The sequence below is a fragment of the Gobius niger genome (genome assembly GCF_951799975.1).
Source record: "Gobius niger genome assembly, chromosome: 1".
NCBI classification, from domain to species: domain Eukaryota; kingdom Metazoa; phylum Chordata; class Actinopteri; order Gobiiformes; family Gobiidae; genus Gobius; species Gobius niger.
The window spans coordinates 60,463,528-60,483,187 of record NC_136852.1 but is presented as its reverse complement, the minus strand read 5'-3'; the positions used below and the strand labels follow the sequence as shown (position 1 = coordinate 60,483,187).

Sequence of the window (19,660 nt, the reverse complement as noted above, 5' to 3'; positions counted from 1 at the left end):
ATAAGCAGGGGAATGAGATTAACTGAAGACATTTAGACGGAGACATGACTTCGAAACAGACTGCCATAACTATATTAACCCAAAATCTAGTTTGTCATTTATGTAGGTGGTCCGACATAAACACTGGACAGATGGACACAAGCTGCAGGACCAAGCACATACACACTTGGCCTCAGATTGATAGAGTTCTCCTAAGGGTTATTTCCAGAAGAGAAGGCTCTAATAACTACATTACTTCCTGCTTAATTAGCTTTGATGAATTCCGCAGAAATACACATATGACCATGTCCACTTTCCAGTTTCCAAGAGCTTGGAAAATGGGATTGACGGTGTAAAAAACAGAGGAAAAACAGCAGAGGCAGGGCTGAAAAGTTAATCTTGTATAGTTGAGCAATACTTTAGTTTGGGGATAAGTGTCCTGAAGTGGAATTTGACCAGAAATGTATATTAATATTAATAATTTATGATATGTTTATTGTAGCTTTGACATGCACACTGACATATAACCTTTTTTCGATTGTATTAGGCAGGCTCTCACCCTCTCCGCTCTGACTGCCCAGCACATTCCAGCTGTGTGGAATATCCAGGTTGGCCATAGCCAGAGCAATGCAGCGATCCATAGCCCAAAGTGAACCCCCTTGGCCCAGGTTAAAGAGGCTGCTTATCTCCTTATGATCCGTGGCTTTGAGGCAATGTCCATGGATAATCAGGTACTCTGCGAAGTCCTTTGAAAAGAGCAAATAACAGAGATAATACCAAAATACTTGGTTGTGGCACAGCCTTAATTGTGGCAGTTCCACAGGCACATTTTCTGCTAATGTCAGGGCTTTAACTAGGTATGTTATAATGATACTCCCTTTCCTTGACAAGGGCTCAAAATGTTTGCCCTATACCTGCGGATGCCATGTGTGATGTTTTTTTATTTATATTTTTCATTTGGGTTATTTATTGGTTAATCATTCTAACAATTACAGTACTAAGATTGCCACCACTAACCGCAATGTTTTTAATCTTTTAAGTTATTAAGTTAAAATGTGAAAAATCAATGCTCAGATTTTTGAATCGATTGCTGTTGTTGTTTACTTCCGCTACTAAGGTTAAGGTTAAAGGCTCTATACCTGATTTTTTTGATTGCAAACAATGAAAGGGGAAGCCACTAAATTAAAATGTTAGTATCCAAATTCTTTACAGGGACAAGAAAAATAGCCTGAAAGTTCTCAAAATGTATACAAATGTTTTATAATTTGACGCACAGTGTTTTCCCCACAAATGTATGAGTTTACAATATAAAAAGGAGGGTAAAATAAATTCCATTCCATTTCTAGAAGTAAAATCAGGTATAGCTCCTTTAAGGTATACTTTATTGATCCCCCTAGGGATGTGGAGCCGGGCTAATGGTCAGAAACACCTGGCCAGAGGATCAACCTATTGTACGTGTTTTTTAGTGGTAGGGTCAAACCTACGCAGACACGGGGAGAACATGCAAACTCCACACAGAAAAGCCCCGTCCAGGTGGGAATCGAACCCAGACCTTCTAGCTAGTATTTTAAAGGGGGGGTATTATGCAAAATCAACTTTTTCAAGCTTTACATCATGTTATTAAGTCATTCCCTCATTAAAAACATGCCTGAAGTGTTGCCTTAGCACATTCACGTATTTTCGAGTAATCTGTAAAAACTCCGATGGCAGCCATTTTAGGGATAAAACGCCTGATTCCTTCAGGAAACGCCTCCGACCTCCAGGATACGCCTCCAACCTTTCGTCACCAGCCGAGTAACCAACCACTGCTCCTCAGCAGAACCCCCTCCCCGCAGTGTCTAGCCCTAAGATGTAAACAGAGTCATCATGAAGGATTAGCTTCATGTGTTGTGAACCGGAGCCACAGCAGACTTTTACAAAGACACACATCAGTGTTTCTGTTAACGAAACACCCAGGATTAAAACCGGTGACAAGAGCGCTTATTTCAGTGTCTGGTTCTGCGCTGGGCCTTGATGATGCACAGAGCCTCCGGAGAAAGCTAATGCTAAGCTAAACCTCGAGTCATCACGTGAAAACGAGAAATATGCACACATAAAGTCAATAAAACCACCACACACATAAAGAACCGTTTAACAATGATCACACACGGAGCCAGGCTTGTTGATTTGGAAGTTTATTGCTCACATTTCATCTACAATGGGTCATAGACGAGTGGCTTTCTCCCGGAGCTAACAAGCTAGCCGCGACAAGCTAACGGGAAAATTCACTGAATACAAGCAGCATATTATGCATTGAAAACGTCACTAAAACAGGCAACTGCTTGAAGCAGCCTTTATGATGATGACACACGGAGCCTGGCTTGTTGATTGTGTAGTTTATTGCTCACATTTCATCTACAGTGAGTCGTAGCCGAGTGGTTTTCTCCCGGAGCTAAGGCACTATTAGCCACGACAAGCTAACAACCTTCACCTTCACAACATTCATTGAAAACAGGCAGCATATTATGCACAAATAACGTCAATAAAGCAGGCAACTACTTGAAGCAGCCTTTACGATGATCACACAATGAGCCTGGCTTTACACATTTGTGGTTTATTGCAGACTTTTCATCAACAATGAGCTGTAGTCGATTATAACAAGCTAACGGGTAACCTCGAAAAACCACTGTCCACCTGCACAGATAATGTCCGTCTTTGAATCGTATGGGCTCCTGCAGATCCTGGTGTCGTCCATGGGGGTATAGTTAGAGATCCATAGGGCATGGCAGATGCAAAGAGATAGCCTCCAAACAGCAGTTATTTTTCAGGCAAGAGCCCCTTCCAAGCGTCCGGTGTGGAAGGTTTGTCTCCAAATAATATCCTGTGTGGCCATTGTTCACAAAGTGATAAACAGTAGCTCCTTTCCAACAATAAAAATTAAAATGCACCGATCGTAGTTTCAATACTGTTGAGACGAGCGCAGTGTTGTGATGCCACAGACAGCGTGTGGAGGGGGCGTGTCGGAAAGGGTCAGAGGTTCTTAAAGAGACAGGGGCCTATTTCAAGTCTTTCGCTACCGCCATTTTGAAAGAGCAATTTTATACAAGGCAGTTATTCTAATTTACTGCATTTACAGACCAACAGAAGGTTTCGTCATCATTGTAGTGTGCCATAGACTGGTGCTATGTGGCTGAAAAAAGCATAATACCCCCTCTTTAAAGTATTTTAAAAAGCCTGAGTAAAGCATAACATTGGACTTCCAAAGTAAGAGCAGAGGAAAACACCTTTCTGTACCTGAGCATCATCTTGCACATATTCCAACGAGGCTGCACCGACCCAGGTCAGGCCTGTAGTCTCAGAGCACAGATACGCTTGAACAGACACCGTCTCAGCCAGGTTATGTCCTTCACAACAGTGGACGACAGTGGAAGAATATGAAGCATGGTGCAATGTAATTAGCTGTACAGTACATGCACACTTGTGGGATGCAATGATTACACTGCGTTCCAAATTATTATGCAAATTGGATTTTTGTGTCAAAAAGGTAAAAAAAAAAACAATAATAATGAAACTCATGGATGGTATCGTGTCTTGGTTAAGGGAAAAGCTGAAAAAGGGTGTTCCACTTTATTATGCAGATCATCATTTTCAAGCAATATGGGAAAGAAAAAAGGTCTTTCTGCTGATGAAAAGCGTAAAATAGTTGAATGCCTTGGACTAGGTATGAAAACCTTCGATATTTCATGAAAGATTAAGTGTAATCATCATACAGATAAGAGATTTGTGGATGATTCAGAGCACACTCCGTTTTGTGCCGATAAAGGCACAATATGGACGGTTTCTGCCAGACAAACACATCAGATTAAGAGAACAGATGCTACAAAGCAGCATACAGGTATTTGAAGCTGCTGGTGCCTCTGGAGTCTCCCAAACATCAAGGTGTAGGACCCTCCAGAGGCTGCAGTTGTGCATAAACCTTCTATCCGGGCCTCCCCTAAATGGTTAATTGAATACTGATGAACAGAAACGGCTGCAGTGGCTCAGAAATACATGAGGACTCATTTTCAAACAGTCTTGTTCACTGATGAGGCCCTGGATGGTCAAATCAATGGAGTAGTGAATGGCTGGTGAATGACCACAATGTCCCAACAAGGCTGTGACGTCAGTAAAGAGGTGGCGGAGTCATGTTTTGGGCCAGAGTCATGGGGAGAGAGCTGGTCGGCCCCATTAGGCCCTTTTAGGCTCCCTGAAGGTGTGAAAATGACCTTTGAAAAATATGTGGAGTTTCTGACTGACAACTGTCTTCTATGCTACTAAAAGAAGAGCCGTGCTTTCCCTAACAAAATCCTCTTCATGCATGACAACGCCCCATGTCCTGCTGTAAAGAATACCTCTGCATCACTGGCTGCTATGGGCATAAAAGGAGAGAAACTCATGATGTGGACCCCCTCCTTTCCTGACCTCAACCCTGTTGAGAACATTTGGAGCCTCAACAAAAAAAAACTTCTATGAGGGTGGGAGGCAGTTTTCATCCAAACGGCAGCTCTGGGAGGTTATTCTGACATCCTGCAAACAAATCCAAGCAGAAACTGTCCAAAAACTTACAATTTTAATGGATTTAAGAATTTTGAAGCTGCTATCGCACAAGGGCTCCTATGTTAAAATATAACTTGACCTGTTAATATTTTTTTGATTGAAATAGCTTTTGATTTCAGTAAATATGACCTCCTAATGCTACAAATACAACATATGACCATTTTCAGTTAACTACAAGCTTTAAAATGTATTGAAACGATGAGTTGCATAATAACTTGGAACAGTGGATTTTGAGGTTTTTACTATATTTATTTTTGAAAAAAATACTGTTATCACTAGGAAATTTTTTCCACCACATTTAAATGATCCTCTACCAGTTAAAGACTTAAAAATTATGCTGACTCTCATTTGAGTTGACAATTTAGAAAATCTTAGAAAAATGTCATTTGCATAATAATTTGGAACGCAGTGTAATTGGCATCTGTAATTGGCATCTATCATCAAATTACTGCATCTCATGACTGAAAAACAAACCAGTGACTGCTGCATTCAGAGAAGGTATCCCCATGAAGTACATAGCTGTTTCCACTTAGTCAAAAGAGTCATTTTGTCATTTTTCTATGTTTTGTAACTAATATTAGATAGCCCTGTTAATTTCTTACAGAAAAATTATTTACGATATTGTGGAAAAAAAACTGTAAATCACACTGTATAATATGTACTGTGTTGGGAGCAGTGAGGAATTACTCTAAAGGATAATTTGTATGTAGTAATGATATTATCTGAAATGGCCCAAGTTACTATCTGTCGTAGAGTCTTTATGTATCTTGATAGGATTAAAGTAATGATCGTTGGCTAAGTGGTGAACTTTCCTCTTAGCTTCAATTGTGGCTTTTATCTATACATATACATTAATTTGTACATTTCTTTTGGTAGGTCAGACCTTTGTGGATGAGCCAAAGAAATTAGAATGATATTGTCCAGCAGCAGGAGGACAGCTTGAAACCTGTGTTGTCTCTACAGAGTCTGTAATGGTGACACATTGTCAGAGCGTATTCCTACAGGAAGCCGATAAGATTGTGCCCTTCCAGACCTCCAGAACGTACATACAGTATGTTTGTGAGTCCAGATTAGATCAGGCATTCAATGCTCCTCAAAATATGGATTGTAATTACTTTTAATAGTTTAATGGTGGAAACAGACTCGACAAAATATTATGAGCAGTAAATTTGCATGGTACATTGGAAGAATTCACAAAATAGACATTTTGTTGAACGGAGGCATTTCAATGAGCTCTCTTGATCATTCAGTGTTTTCCACGATAAAGATTTTGGTATCACTTTAGATTAAGGTGTTCTCATTAAAGGGGCTGGATGCAAGTTGGCCATTTTATGCTGACTACTGCCACCTCAGGCCATATATGTAACTGCACCTTCTATATTAAGCCCATGCATGAAGGCACTTTGGACCGAAATGACACCTTTTTGAGTGACAGTGCAGGATTTTAGAGGCAGTTGTGGTGAACAGGTCTGGGTTCATTCTACACATTAGGACATGGCTGGAACATGTAATGGGAGGAACAAACGTAATTTTAACATTTTTAAACTCCCTATAGTCCCTTTAAGTATTAATAAGCATTAGTAATGATTTTAGGGTTTGGGTAAGGGTTAAGGTCAGGGTTAGGTTAAGGGTTGGCTGTGAATAAGAGTATTATTAATGGCCTATTATTATGTTAACAGAGCCGTGTGCTAAAACTTTACAAGCAGCTTATTAATGCTTATTAATACCTTATTAATACTTAACAAGCACACCTTAATATAAAGCGTTACCAAGATTTTTTATCTACTTGTCTTGATGTCTTTTTCTTGAAGTTTATTAGAGGTCCACAATTAATTGAAAGAAAATTTAAAAAACGTGTCACGGTCACCATTAAAAGTCGCAAAAACTACAATCAATAAAGTCATGCAATTTCTTTTGATAGCAAAAAATATCTTGTCTCTATGAGGTTTTCTTATGCATAATTGTAATTGTAATTATGCTAACCCTGTAGTCTAGACTCTAGACCTCTACTAGCATTTTCTGGAAGTCTTCAGTTGCCTTGTGTATGAAATGTGCAGTATAAATAAACATGCCTTGCCTTTACCATAGTATTAAAATATACTGCTTCTAAAACATAAATCACAAATAAATTAAATGCTAAACACGCTGGAAATATGAACTGAATATTTGTATATGTTTGTGGAACACTACTGTGAGTGCAGTACATTATGTTAAAACTGGTGTGAAACAGTGCAACAAAGAGACACAACATCCAGGACATCCAGTACATACCAGGGACTATAAAGCAGAGCATGATATCGCTCTGAGCCCTTGTCACGTGGACCAGCGAGGATCCTTCCAGGACCACATAGACCTCTGCATCCTCTGGCAGCGAGTCCAGCCCCTCCAGCAGAGCAAACACCTTGGCTTGGCCCTGTGATGAGAAAACAGATAAGAGACAAACACAGGGATATTTCTGAACTCCTCTCTAATGCCAAGTTTTACATTTGTGGGAATCACCAAAATCCCATAAAAGCATTCCTCCCGGGGGAACAATAACACATTTTCCTTCAATAAACACTGGAATGCTTTATACCTCCAACAAATGCCTGTTCTGATCTTTGCTGAAGAAAAAAAATGAACATTGCCCAGTTGTACTAAGTACAGTAGAACACATGGGTAGATGTTAGAAATAGGTTGTTCTTTGCAGAATTGTTTGACTTTGAGGCTGAATAATAATAAATATAGCAAAATATAGCAAAAAAATGAAAATCTAATTTAACACGCTGAGTTGCTGACAACCAATAAATCAGCCAAAAAATAATAATATTCATGGTGAATACAACCTTTAGGTCACATGGTATAATAGAAATGTTACATGAATAATACCGTCATTTATGTTTTCCAGTCAAATCTTAATGCCTTACACACTGGCCTTTGCCAGAACAGTCCCAGTGAAATAGCTGCAGGACACCGTGTACGACTAGTGGCGGCACGGTAGCTCAGCGGTTAGCATTCATACTTCACAGCAAGAAGGTCCCTGGTTCAATTCCCACCCCAGAGCTTTTCTGTGTGGAGTTTGCATGTTCTCCCCTGCGTAGATTTCCTCCATGTACTCTGAGTATGGCGTGAAAGAATAATGCAATGTAAAGCGTCTTTGAGTGTCCAGAAAAGCGCTATATAAAACTGATGCATTATTCTTATTAGTATTACTCTGGTTTCCCCTACCACTAAAAGCATGTACAATAGGCCTGTATGAATCATGTGTGCGTGTGAATAAATGATGGTGGTCAGAAGGACCATTGGCGCAGTCGCGACAGCACTTCCTTCCCCCAGGGGAAACTGAAGTTACATATGTAGCTTATGTAGCTCACCACCACCCTGCATGGAGTGAATGGGAAATTGTCTCATGTAAAGCGCTTTGTGACCATGTCTCTGAAAGGTGCTCTTCTTCTTCTAAAGAGGTCAGAATTTTTATTTTTTTTACAATAGTCAATAGGTAGAACAGCAGGTCTCCTATTAAGAAATGCATCATAACTCTTATCAGAAACACAGATTTCATTGAAAAAGTATAAAGACTAATCCTCACTAATAATCATATAATAAATACATTCTCTTCCTATCATTGTGAATAGGGAATGTGAGCTGGATTTAGACCGTCATGAGACAGGTTAGTTTTATCCTACTGCTGTGTCGTTGCAATACTAATCCTGCTCAGTACAACATGAAAAGAAGCGGAACAAGAAATTTGAGCTCGATACAATATGGCCAACTAGATGCTGGTTAACTGTGTAATTCCTCATCAGACTCTATTAGCACTGTGTTCCCATAGCAGCTGACCTAATTTCTGATACTGGGGAAAAAAAAGACTACATGCTCTCAATTCATGCAGAAATATTGAGGGGGAACAAAGTATGTTTCAAGATAAAGGTTTGGTATTTTTCCTAACAAAAACATCACATCCAATAACATCAATATTGATTCTTCCAAAACAAATTGAAAAGTCCCTCTTTACATTGGATAAAAGAGATTTCTTCAAATGCACAACCGTGTGATTATTGAAGAGACATCAGTTTCGACTAAGAAGAAAAACACTGGCATGACTGAATCATATGGTTACTGATTTGCTAGTTATATAAATAATAACCACTTTACTATTGTAAGAGTGTCATGCGAGTAACAGTGATGAATGATACTATTTTTCAGAGTAAATAGTACAGTAAAATCTACAGCAAATAATAAATTAGTTCTTACAAACTGTCGACCAATAGCCTATGACCTTAATGGATCTTCCGACTTAAAAATTGAGAAAATACAAAATCTGCGGAAAAAATAACTAAAATGCCCAGAACCCCTCAAGAGAGGGACAGTATAAAACACAAATTTATACTGAATACAGGAGGGATTGTCACATTTTCGTTGATAGGATAATTGTTACTTACATAAAGAGGCACTTTTCTTCTGCTCAGTTCCATCAGAGCAGCAGCTGCACCAGGAGAGAAAAGGAGAAAAACATGAAACACAGTCTTGTGACTCTTCATGACTTTTTGTATTCTTGCCAGTTTATAAGCTCCCAAATCCTAGAGCTTATTATAATTTAATTTTGAGCCAAGCACTCGAGGTCCACAGACAAGGATGATCCTGAATAAATGTAAAATAATATGATCCTTAAAAAAAAGGTCTATTATTTTTGATTGTGTTACACCAGTTGTTTCTCTCTGGTGTACAATGAATGCACTGAATGATGTGTCTCAAAGTAGAACAGCTTTACTTTTCCAGAAAAGGAGGATAAAAAATGCATTATTGCAGGCGGCCTATTCAATACAAAGGGAAGATTATAAACCTAATTTTGAATTTCTGGCTTGGTAAGATGCTAAGGAGCAAATCTGAAGCTGATCCTTGCACAATCACAGAACTTTGTGTTACATAGCCTATGATCATTTTTGCACGAAAGTCACCTACCTTTTTCTAGGCCTGAAGTCCCGCTTTAGAAAACAGGAGCTTGGGAGCGAACATGTGTCTGCTGCTGAGGCTGCGACAGAAAGCTACAGGTTGAGGGATGGCGTGAATTGAAGACGCAAAGAGCAGCAGACAGCCGCATCCTCCCTCCTCCCCGCCATGCGCCTCAGCCAAAAATAAAACAAACATACTCGCTCACGCTGACCAAGCGAGGCTCTGGTGCCCCCTAAAGGTAGTCGACTAGCATATGTCTATTGAAATATGAAACACAAACACCTTTTGTGATTCGAGAAAAGCCTCTTGCATTACAATAGAAGCTAATTTTCTCACCAATGATCTAAGGATAAGATACAGAATAAACTAGTATGAAAAATTAACCCTTTTGTTTCATCATGGGCTTATTATAAAGCTACACACACAGTATGATGCACTGTTTAGAACAATGGTTGTCAAACTTGTACCACCTTAGTAAATATTTAGCCTTCCATGTACCACCAGGCCCAGACAAAGAGCAAATCAGGACTAAAGCGAGTCTAGAAGGGGTTTTCAAATAGCCCACTGTAAACCATGTCTAAACTAGAAAACACAGAACTTACACATCACTAAGCATGATAAGCAGGTGACCTTATGAATAACAATACAGATGTTTGCAGTACCATAAGGAGCCCAAGCGCCGCAGCTGCATATACCAGGCTAGCTTGAGTTACCGTTTACCAAGAAAATTGGACAGTGCAGCGGCTCGCACATCACAAGAAGGTCCCGGGTTCGATCCCTGAGGGCCTTACTGTGTGGAGTTTGCATGTTCTCGTAGGTTTCCTCTGGATGCTCGGGTTTCCCCAACCATAAAAACATGTACAATAGGCCAGGTTGAATAATGCGTGTGCGTTAATGAATGGTGGTGGTCAGAGGAACTATTGGCGCAAATGTGTGCAGTCACCTCAGGGGAAACTGTAGCTACACATACGTAGCCACCATGTGTAAAGTAAATGGAGAATAAATCTCCGACACTACGTGAAGCGCTTTGGGTGACTTGTGTCATGTGAAAAGCGCAATACAAATAAGCTTCCATTCCAAGTAAAGGCACCGTCTGCCTGTCATCAAAACAATTATTATTACTTACGGGAAAAACTAAACTGCACTATTACTTTCCATAGCTCATAACCATCTTACATACTAGTAAAACAATTACCAAATTATTAATTAACAGCAAAAACAAGTTGACACATTTTTAATTACGATATTAACACTGTATGTGTTTAACATCGTTTTAACTGTATATTGTATTAAAAAACATTGCTCTGACTCCATTCATACATTTCAAAATCTCACACAGACACTACTACATTAATGAAAACATCACTTACAAACGATGGCGCTTGATTGTTCATTAGTTACATAGATGTGTCCCTTGTGTGTTTCTCTGTTTTCTGTTTTACTTTTGAGAAGAACGACACATTACAGAGCTTGAATTTGAGGCGGAACAGAACTCGTTTCTCCCCGAGCTTGGCCATTTTGTCCGTTTATGCCGGGGCTTGGTACCTCCTTTTTGGGAAGGGAGCAAGCAAACATTGTATCAAGCATGCCAAGGACTTCCAGGAGATCTTGTTGATAGTCGATCTCCCGCTCCACCAGATCTTGCAAACGCAGCAGCTGGCGGTCGATAACTGGTGACTGACCGATAGTTGAGTGGTAGATGTCCAGGATCATATCAGCCGCAGTTACAAGAACGGGTGCAAATCGCTGGTCTACCAAGTGCCTGCGTCACATCAAAGAGGCGTCAATAAACATGGAGTGGAAGTACAATGACCAATAGCTTGTCAATTATAATAAACAATAGTTCAAATATAGCGGTTCTCAAACTTTTTACACCAAGTACCACCTCATAATTATGTTGACCTTGCTAGAATCATCAGACCAAGTCATGGCTAAACTGAGTTTAAAATGTTATACCTGCGTGACACATATTTAACTAAATCATATAAAAACTGGGCATAAACCAGAAAGACCCATTTACTAATGCATAAATACAATTATCTCTTATTGAGCACCACCTAAAAACGTCAAAGTACCACCAGTGGTACACATACCATAGTTATGAACCACTGATCTAATATAGTTTGGAGAATGAAAACCAAACCTGTTCTTACCCTATAAGGAAACTAAGTAATCGTGAGAGTCCCTGTTCATCTCTTCCAGCAAGCGCATTCTTTAACTTCCCCCGTCGATCCAACTCCTTTATAACAGCCACAGTGATCTCTGGCTTTCTTGTTCTCAAAAATGTCTAAAAAACATAAGATTTATTTTCTATCCCTAAATAAAAGTGCAATTACGTCACAATCTTCATACCTCCAAAGCTGTATCAAGCGCCTTAGATACATTGAATTTCTTCAGCTGCTTGTCATATTTGGCCAGGTGTTCTTTCACTGGCTTACTGATGAGATAATCATCCTGAAATATTGAATTAAAAAAGTGTGGAACTGTAAAACATTTTTTATTTTTATCACAAAAGCTACATATCTTTAACTGTTTGCCACTTGCCTGTTTGGGTACATAATTTTTTCCTTTTACAAAACCACTGCTTGACGGACGTCGTCTTTGCTGACCAATATCCTTTTTCGAGTCTTCAGGACATTTCCTTTGTTTGATACTTAGAATACCATTAGTCATACCCACAACAATCGACTCATCATTTGGCTGAAAGCAAAAGAAAATCCACACATGACAAAGCCTCTTCTATGGAAGATGAAATGACATGACTTTCCTGGAAATATCTAATTACTATAAGAAGTAGTGAACAAAGGTTTTAAATATGGATCACTTGCATTCTCCCTCAAAAAACTGAAAATTGGCAGTGCTACCCCACAAACCAGTGCTGCTGTTGCCGTGTCCATGAACAAGACAATTCATTACAAATATGTTTATTACTGAAAAAATATACTTACAGCCAAAGCAAGACTAAGGATTGAGGCAGCGTAATCAAAGTTATGAACAACTTTGTATGTTGTTGTGTTGTACACCTTGATATGCCTGTCAAACAATTATTAAAGGATGAGGACAAATTACAATCAAATGAGTGATTACAGCTTAGCTCACCTGTCCAATGAACCAGAGAGCAGTCTCTGGCCGTTACTGCTAAGACATAAGCTTGTCACAGTTTTGTGGTGGTGTTTCAATGACACAAGGGGCTGGCCAGCCTTTAGTAGATCCCACACTTTAACATGGCGACCCCCTAAGATATATTGTGAACAATATTAATTCAAAGCATAGAGTTATGTCATAACTGTAGCATGTGAAGTCAAGATCACTCTATATTGTTACCTGCTGAGACGACAAGTCCTTCTGAAGGATAGAGGAGAAGACTTTCCACGGGCTGGCCATGATCCATAGAAAGCACACTCTTTTCTATTCTAGTATCAAAAAGCTTCAATGTATGATCATAAGATCCTGAAAAATAAAACAACATAACTCAGATTTACAGAAATAATTGAGTCTAAATTTATATTCGGCTAATTTGAACAAATAAATGAATAAAACTGTTTTTTCCCCCACAATAGAATAAGTCTGTTTCTCACCTGTTAGGAAAAGATTGCCGTTAAGTTTGCTTGCGATGCCACAGCGAACATAGTCTGTATGTTCTTTGTAAGATAAAAGCTCAGTGGAATTTGGGATGTCCCAAAGACGACAGGTGTAGTCATCAGATCCAGTGAGGATCTGATATTGGTCAGAAGTGAAATCAGTGACGTGTACTGCCCTGAAAAATAATGAGCAATTACAGACAGAGGCTTATATGTTGAGACTTTTTACTCTGAAGATGTTGATGAATGACTCAAGTTCATACAAACGACAATCTAAACTCTAGAAACGTACTTTGTGTGCCCTTTGAACATTCGGAGTGCCACTTTCCCCCCGACGTCAAAAAGGCGCACCACCGAGTCCTCACATCCTGCAACAAGAAGCTGGCCATCCGATCGAAACCTTCCACAGTATGCATTATCCTTAAATTTTGTAAATGTTTTCACTGGCTCTTGAGAAAACGGTCCATAAATGTGAATCTAAAAAAGTTAAAAGATGACCATTTATAAGCCGTTATTATACAACGTAATGCTTTGATGATGAGTTTAGCTTACCCTGGTGAATGCTGTCACTGCAAAATTATGCGGCGCCACAGGAGAGAAATCTAGATTTGTGACGGCTCCAAACTCTTTAATCTGAATTGGTGTCTACAATCACACGATGAAGAACAATATTAACTTGTAGCTAAAGCATTCCTTAACACGATCAGGCAAAAACAAAACTCGTCGCCATTGCGGAGGTCGCCGATATAGTAGTAGTAGTAGTAGCTTATCCGGTCACCTCATTCCTTTAAAGATTATTTATTTATTTTAAACTAAATCATGTCAACATATAAATTCATATTCATCCGTTATGGACCTGCTAAAGTCTTTTCACTTTCTTTTCTTACTTTAGTCATCCTAAGCTTATATATTCTTGAATTTTAGTAGATTTGTACAACTTTTTGAAAGCTTTGACTGTTTTAACTGATCTTCCAAGTCTTTCCACAGATACAGAAATACATTGACTTTTTAAATTCTTTTTAGCTTTTGCTTTTTTGAAAATGCCAGTTCCTCTGAGGTTATACTGACTTTTCCTGTGTTCAAAAAGCTCCTGGAAGAGAGGAGGGAGAAGATTACTAAATGCTTTGTACAATATTACTGATGTATTTAGATCAACAAGATCATGGACGTTCAATAGGTTTAGCTCTACAAAAATAGGGTTTGTTGGTGCATAGAAATCAGCTTTAGTGATCATTCTTATTGCCTTTTTTTTGAGTAGGAAAATAGGATGAGTATTGGATATGTAATTGTTTCCCCATATTTCCAAGCCATAATTTAGGTAAGGAAGTGGGGAGTTATATCGAGTACAGTTTTTATTTTGCCAATTACAGCAATGGTTTTTGCAAATTTTGTTTTTAATAGAGATAGAAAAGCTTTCCATCAATGGTAACTCCTAAAAATGTATTTGCATGAACTTCTGTATCATTTATTTTTTGAGTCACAGAATCACTGACTTTTCTATTTCCAAAAATAATATATTTGGTTTTTCTCAGATTCATTGAGAGCTTGTTTAGATCAAACCATTGTTTTAGGATTGTGAGCTCGTCTTTTACTGTAGAAAGGAGCAGTTTCAGGTCCTTTCCAGAGCCCTTTTATTACTAACACACATAGCGTGGTATCATCGTGTGTGTTGATATTTGGGTTTATCTAGGCGACCTAAGGAATGGTGACGAGTTAGATTTATGTATAGGGCACCCACCTTGAAGTCTTTCCAGTAGAGTGTGTCTTGCGTGACTTTCTCTCCTAGTTTGGGATAAACTGGTATTTTTGTGGCTCTAAATGACGACATTTTTATTACACACAATAACCAGAAACCTGGAAGGTAAAGAGATGAATATAAGGCACTAGTACAAAATTAGAACCACTGTGAATAAAACATAAACGACGAAAGATGCAATCTTAAGACAAAACTCGAAGCAAAGTAAAGTTCTATACGGCGCTAACAACAACGTGCATACATAAAAACACTAAATTTGCGCGTTTTGGGAAACACAATAGCTGTTAAACGACATACCTACCTATAGAACGAAGTCTGGGTGAAACACGTAATGTTATTTAAGATATTTTGGTAGTTTTACACAATAACCGATTCACATTTTAGCGAGTTTTCACGTTGCCATGATTCTCACAGGAGGCTGCCATGACAAACTATGACAACTTCCGGTCATTGACACGTTCTTCTTCTTTCAGTTGAACACAATATACTTTTTTAGTATTTTACGATATAGAAATGAACAATTTAGCAACGTAAGCTATTCATTAGTATATTGTATGATAAAAATATATATGCTGATTCCGGATCCCCCGCAGGACCTCGTTATCCATGCGTCACTTCCGGCTTTTTTGTTTTGTTTTGTTTTTTTACATCATGACGTACGACATTTACAGACCAAACAGACTAGACCTGAAACTTCTCAGAAACACATATAGGTCACATATAGGGCAATAAAGGTGTGTTAAATAACAAGTTATGCAGGGTTTGTCATCAAATTTGACTTGCTCCAAGTCATATGATCTGCATGTTTGCCTAGCAGGGAAGTCGCCAACCTTTTTTGAGCCGAGGACTACTTCAAGAGCCTTAAGTTGTTCAAGGGCTACCTACCAGCTACAAATAATACCCCAAATAAGTTAAAACTGCTCCATGTGGCATCACTTGAGTTTGGGAGCCCCGTGAATAAAGCACAGGTTTGGTAACTCAAAGGTCTAGAGCAGTGATTCTCAACTGGTGTGTCAGGACCCAAAAGTGGCCTTTATTAGGGAACATTTCCCCCCCAATATTTTCAATCTGAAACTGCACAGAAACACAACCCAATAACTTTAATGTTATTACAATGTTTTGATCATAATTTCAGTCTAAAAAGGCAAATCTACTGCTTGTTCCATAAAATACAATATTTTAAATGATATGACAAAGTACATTTTTATTTTGGTCGCAGCTTGTCATCCAAGGGTCACAAAATCATACCACTTGAGAATCACTGGTCTCGAGTTCAAACCCTATGAACAATGTGTCCTCTCCATTAGTCATTGTAGTGATCTCAGCCAAATAAAACGCCAGTAGCACAAACTGTTCTTTGACTTCTATTAATAATTTAAGAGTAAGAGTTATTAAGAGTTATTAAGTAAATAATCAGAGTCACAAGTCTCAGGAGCTATGTTTTACCATGCAGCAGCCTTAACTACTCAAATGCCAGCTGCATACTGTACTTTCTCTACAACCAAATTTGGGATTTATTTTATTGATAACTTAACAAATAAAAAATGCATTCAGTTCATAATATCTATTGATCTTAGTTTGACGTTTTTGCTGTATTTGCCTGCTTAGTTTATGCACACATGTGAAAGAAAGAAATCAGATTACATTTATATCAGATAATATATATCAGATTATGCAGTTTACAGTCACTACAAATAATCTGAAAACCACCAACCTTGAGGCATGGGGTGGGCGAACAACACAGTCTATATTAATAAATGTTTTTATTATTACATATGTGTGAATATGTATTTGCAGTTCCTGGAAGTTAAACCCCCAAACATAATAGATTCCACCACATGTACGATATAACGTTTATTACATTTTTGTGTTTATTGCTTCAAAGGGGTAAAAGTAAGAGAGGGCAAACAGTAAAATGTGTTTCTGGTGAATAGATGGATTATGAAAGTGCAGGGATATAACAGCACATTGTATTACAACAGACATGTTACGTATGTGTATTTCTATTGTTGATTTCATAGTCAATTGTGTTTTGTTCCTCGGCTGGAAAGTCCAGTTGTTGCTGCAGAAGTGGCAGTTAGGCAGACATAAACATACCAGTATTAAGACCATCTTTATTACTTTATTTGCGACATGGTAGTGCAGCGGTTAGCGCCTCCGCTTCACAGCTAGAAGGTCCGGGGTTCGATTCCCACCAGAACGGGGCCTTTCTGTGTGGGCTTTGCATGTTCTCCCCGTGTCTGCGTAGGTTTCCTCCGGGTACTCCGGTTTCCCCTACCACTAAAAACATGTGCAATAGGTGAAGCCAGGTGATTCTGACCATCAGCCTGGCTCCACATCATGGAGATGGGTCCCCGGGCGCAGCACTGCCGTCGGCCACTGCTCCTTACGGGTTGCCCCAGCGGCATTGAAGGATGGGTTAAATGAAGTACAAACAAATTATTATACTCTCCATCACTGTTGTCGTTTTTCCATATCTTGTGCAAAGCTTTGATGGGGCTTTCAAATATGAGACTAAGATTAAACTGGTGCCCATTTCATCATTACTCCTTGTGCTTTTTTGACAGTTTTGTATCTCAATTTCACTAATCATGGACAAGGAGCGGACAACATTTTATTACTTGAGTTCTCAACTGTTTTATTATAATGGTCATGTAGAAAATACATGTATATATGTACCTACATTGTTTTACTGTCTTTTGACAAAATGTATATTCTGTCTTTACACTTTCTTATTCCTCATGTTCAAAGACACTTTTGAGAATGTTACGTATTATATCAAAATAATTCCACCATTCCTTGAAAATACTGGGGAAAGAACAATGATTAACAGGAAACCAAACTTTCACTTCACTAAATTTAAAGGGGTTTATATCCAATACTCAAGTGCACCTTTAGAAGAAACAGTTTGAAACAGTTTGTAGGATAATGATTCATGAAAGATGAAGTTTGTTTTCCTTTAAATACAGTAACAGTGAAGTTACAATTACTTTATCTGATAAGATTTGTGTCAATGTCCAGTAATATGGCCTGACGTTTTTGGACTTTCATTGTAATGGCATCATGCCAACATAATGACGCACTAAGTACGTGACACAGTGCGTATCTGTAGTTGTGAAAACTCTATGTTAAATATAACATTGGCGAACAAGAGGGGAAGTACCATAACATTCAACTAAGTCAAAGGGCATTTAGGTGTTTTTTGGGTTGATCTGCAAATTATTTTTATGTATGTGTGTATGTTTTTTTTATTTTCATGTTTTATTTCACTCAAAAGTGAATATATATATATATATATATATATATATATATATATATATATATATATATATATATATAGATATAGATATATATAGATATAGATAGATAGATAGATAGATAGATAGATAGATAGATAGATAGATAGATAGATAGATAGATAGATAGATAGATAGATAGATATAGATATAGATATAGATATAGATATATATATAGATATATATATATATTCATTTCATTGAATGAAACGGAGCAGAGGGGAGAGCAATCTTATGATATCTGCTTTTGTTGACTTTACAATCACCTTACACTATTTCTGTTATTTGTTATTTCTATCTTTTTCCAAAAAATCTCACATTATTAGTATCCCAGGCTAATTCATATTTCTTACTTTTTTTTAATTACATTTTAGGTTTTATGTGTTTCTTGAATGCCAGGAGAATTCCTGACTCTTTTACTGATTTCTGAAATTAATTCTATAAACTAATTCCTGTCACTGTGATGGTTCGTTCCATTGTAATTGAACCTGGGTTTTTCAAAGATGTCTGTTCCTTTCAGATTATAGTGACTTATCGCTTTTCTTGAACCTTGCTTTGATGGTCATTGGTATTATTTTCTTAATGGCTTTACATACAACCTGAAGAATATTATAATCAACTATATCATAACATTTTAGTGACTTACATTTGATAAATAGTGGATTTGATGGATCTCTTCAATATTATATATTGTTTTCAGAGCCCTTTTTTATGTAAAGCATGTATACATTAGCAAAGCAAAGTCACCACCGTCATATGATTTCAGTTATTAAATACATGTAATTAATTTTTAGGTACCGGTAAATTTTATTTTTTTGTCTTTGTCATTGGTGATTCATGGCAAACCCCAACCTTAACACCCACATTTTTCACAACTGAGCCCTTATTTCATACATGCCTTATCTGTTGATAAATTTGACATGCAAAACGCAAAAGAGGAAATTCATGCGCTCCATCATGAGTACCAGCCGTTTATCACTTAGTTTCATTCTCACTTCAGATCTGCTCCCTGATAATGTACACCGTGTGGGCTGCAGTAACTATAAATTCAGCTCCAAAACGATGGACTTCACTAAGACTATCCCACATCATACAGTCTACATTTGTTTGCGATCATTATGGTAAGTCCTTAAATGGAAACATTTTCAACTGCAATAGTTTGTTATGAATTTAAATTGTATCATGAAATGTATGAATTAGAATCAATGCTTTTTCACTATCCTGTACAGGAGTGGATCATCAGCTTGCTCATCTTGACATCTTCTGCTGCTCATGGATTGGAATTCTTTCCTAAAAATTGTAAGTCTTTTTTGCCTATCTGCCTGTGATGCTTTGGGTTTTGCCAGTAACTTCCCCCCCCCCCCCCACCCCCCCCCCTAGTTCTGACAGTTCAACAAAACGCTAATATTACATGTGGCACAGAAGACAAACTTGCAACTTGGACTTTAAATGACCAAACGCTTCATGACGGTGCCTTTGGGGGAAATGTGCACGTGAATGGCCCGTTTGTGATAGTGGATGAAGTAGATACCCCTGTCCTG

The 19,660-nt window shown here is 38.1% G+C and overlaps 3 protein-coding genes across 4 annotated transcripts in view; 1 reads left to right on the top strand and 2 right to left on the bottom strand.

The window, feature by feature from the left end:
* Positions 1-9,650, bottom strand: part of LOC306980790 (rho guanine nucleotide exchange factor 28-like) — a 36,167-nt gene extending 26,517 nt beyond the window's left edge. For both annotated transcript variants that reach the window (XM_079580215.1, XM_079580216.1), the window contains exons 1-5: positions 9,496-9,650; positions 8,976-9,019; positions 6,826-6,967; positions 3,253-3,362; positions 539-725 (exon numbers count right to left, since the gene is read on the bottom strand). In XM_079580215.1, the coding sequence (XP_079436341.1) occupies positions 539-725; positions 3,253-3,362; positions 6,826-6,967; positions 8,976-9,008 (472 nt within the window). In that variant the 5' untranslated portion in view covers positions 9,009-9,019; positions 9,496-9,650. The remainder of the gene's footprint in view (positions 1-538; positions 726-3,252; positions 3,363-6,825; positions 6,968-8,975; positions 9,020-9,495) is intronic.
* The window catches only part of ykt6 (YKT6 v-SNARE homolog), a 77,441-nt gene that overhangs the window by 34,260 nt on the left and 23,521 nt on the right, over positions 1-19,660 (top strand). The gene's annotated exons all lie outside the window — the stretch shown is intronic.
* Positions 10,756-15,248, bottom strand: utp15 (UTP15 small subunit processome component). The gene is made up of 12 exons (XM_079578325.1): positions 15,125-15,248; positions 14,806-14,921; positions 13,620-13,712; positions 13,360-13,544; positions 13,065-13,243; positions 12,811-12,936; positions 12,586-12,721; positions 12,435-12,519; positions 12,031-12,186; positions 11,839-11,940; positions 11,640-11,773; positions 10,756-11,248 (listed from the first exon to the last, which is right to left on the bottom strand). Exons 2-12 carry the CDS (start codon positions 14,893-14,895, stop codon positions 10,948-10,950), a joined length of 1,587 nt encoding a protein of 528 aa, XP_079434451.1. The 5' UTR covers positions 14,896-14,921; positions 15,125-15,248; the 3' UTR covers positions 10,756-10,947.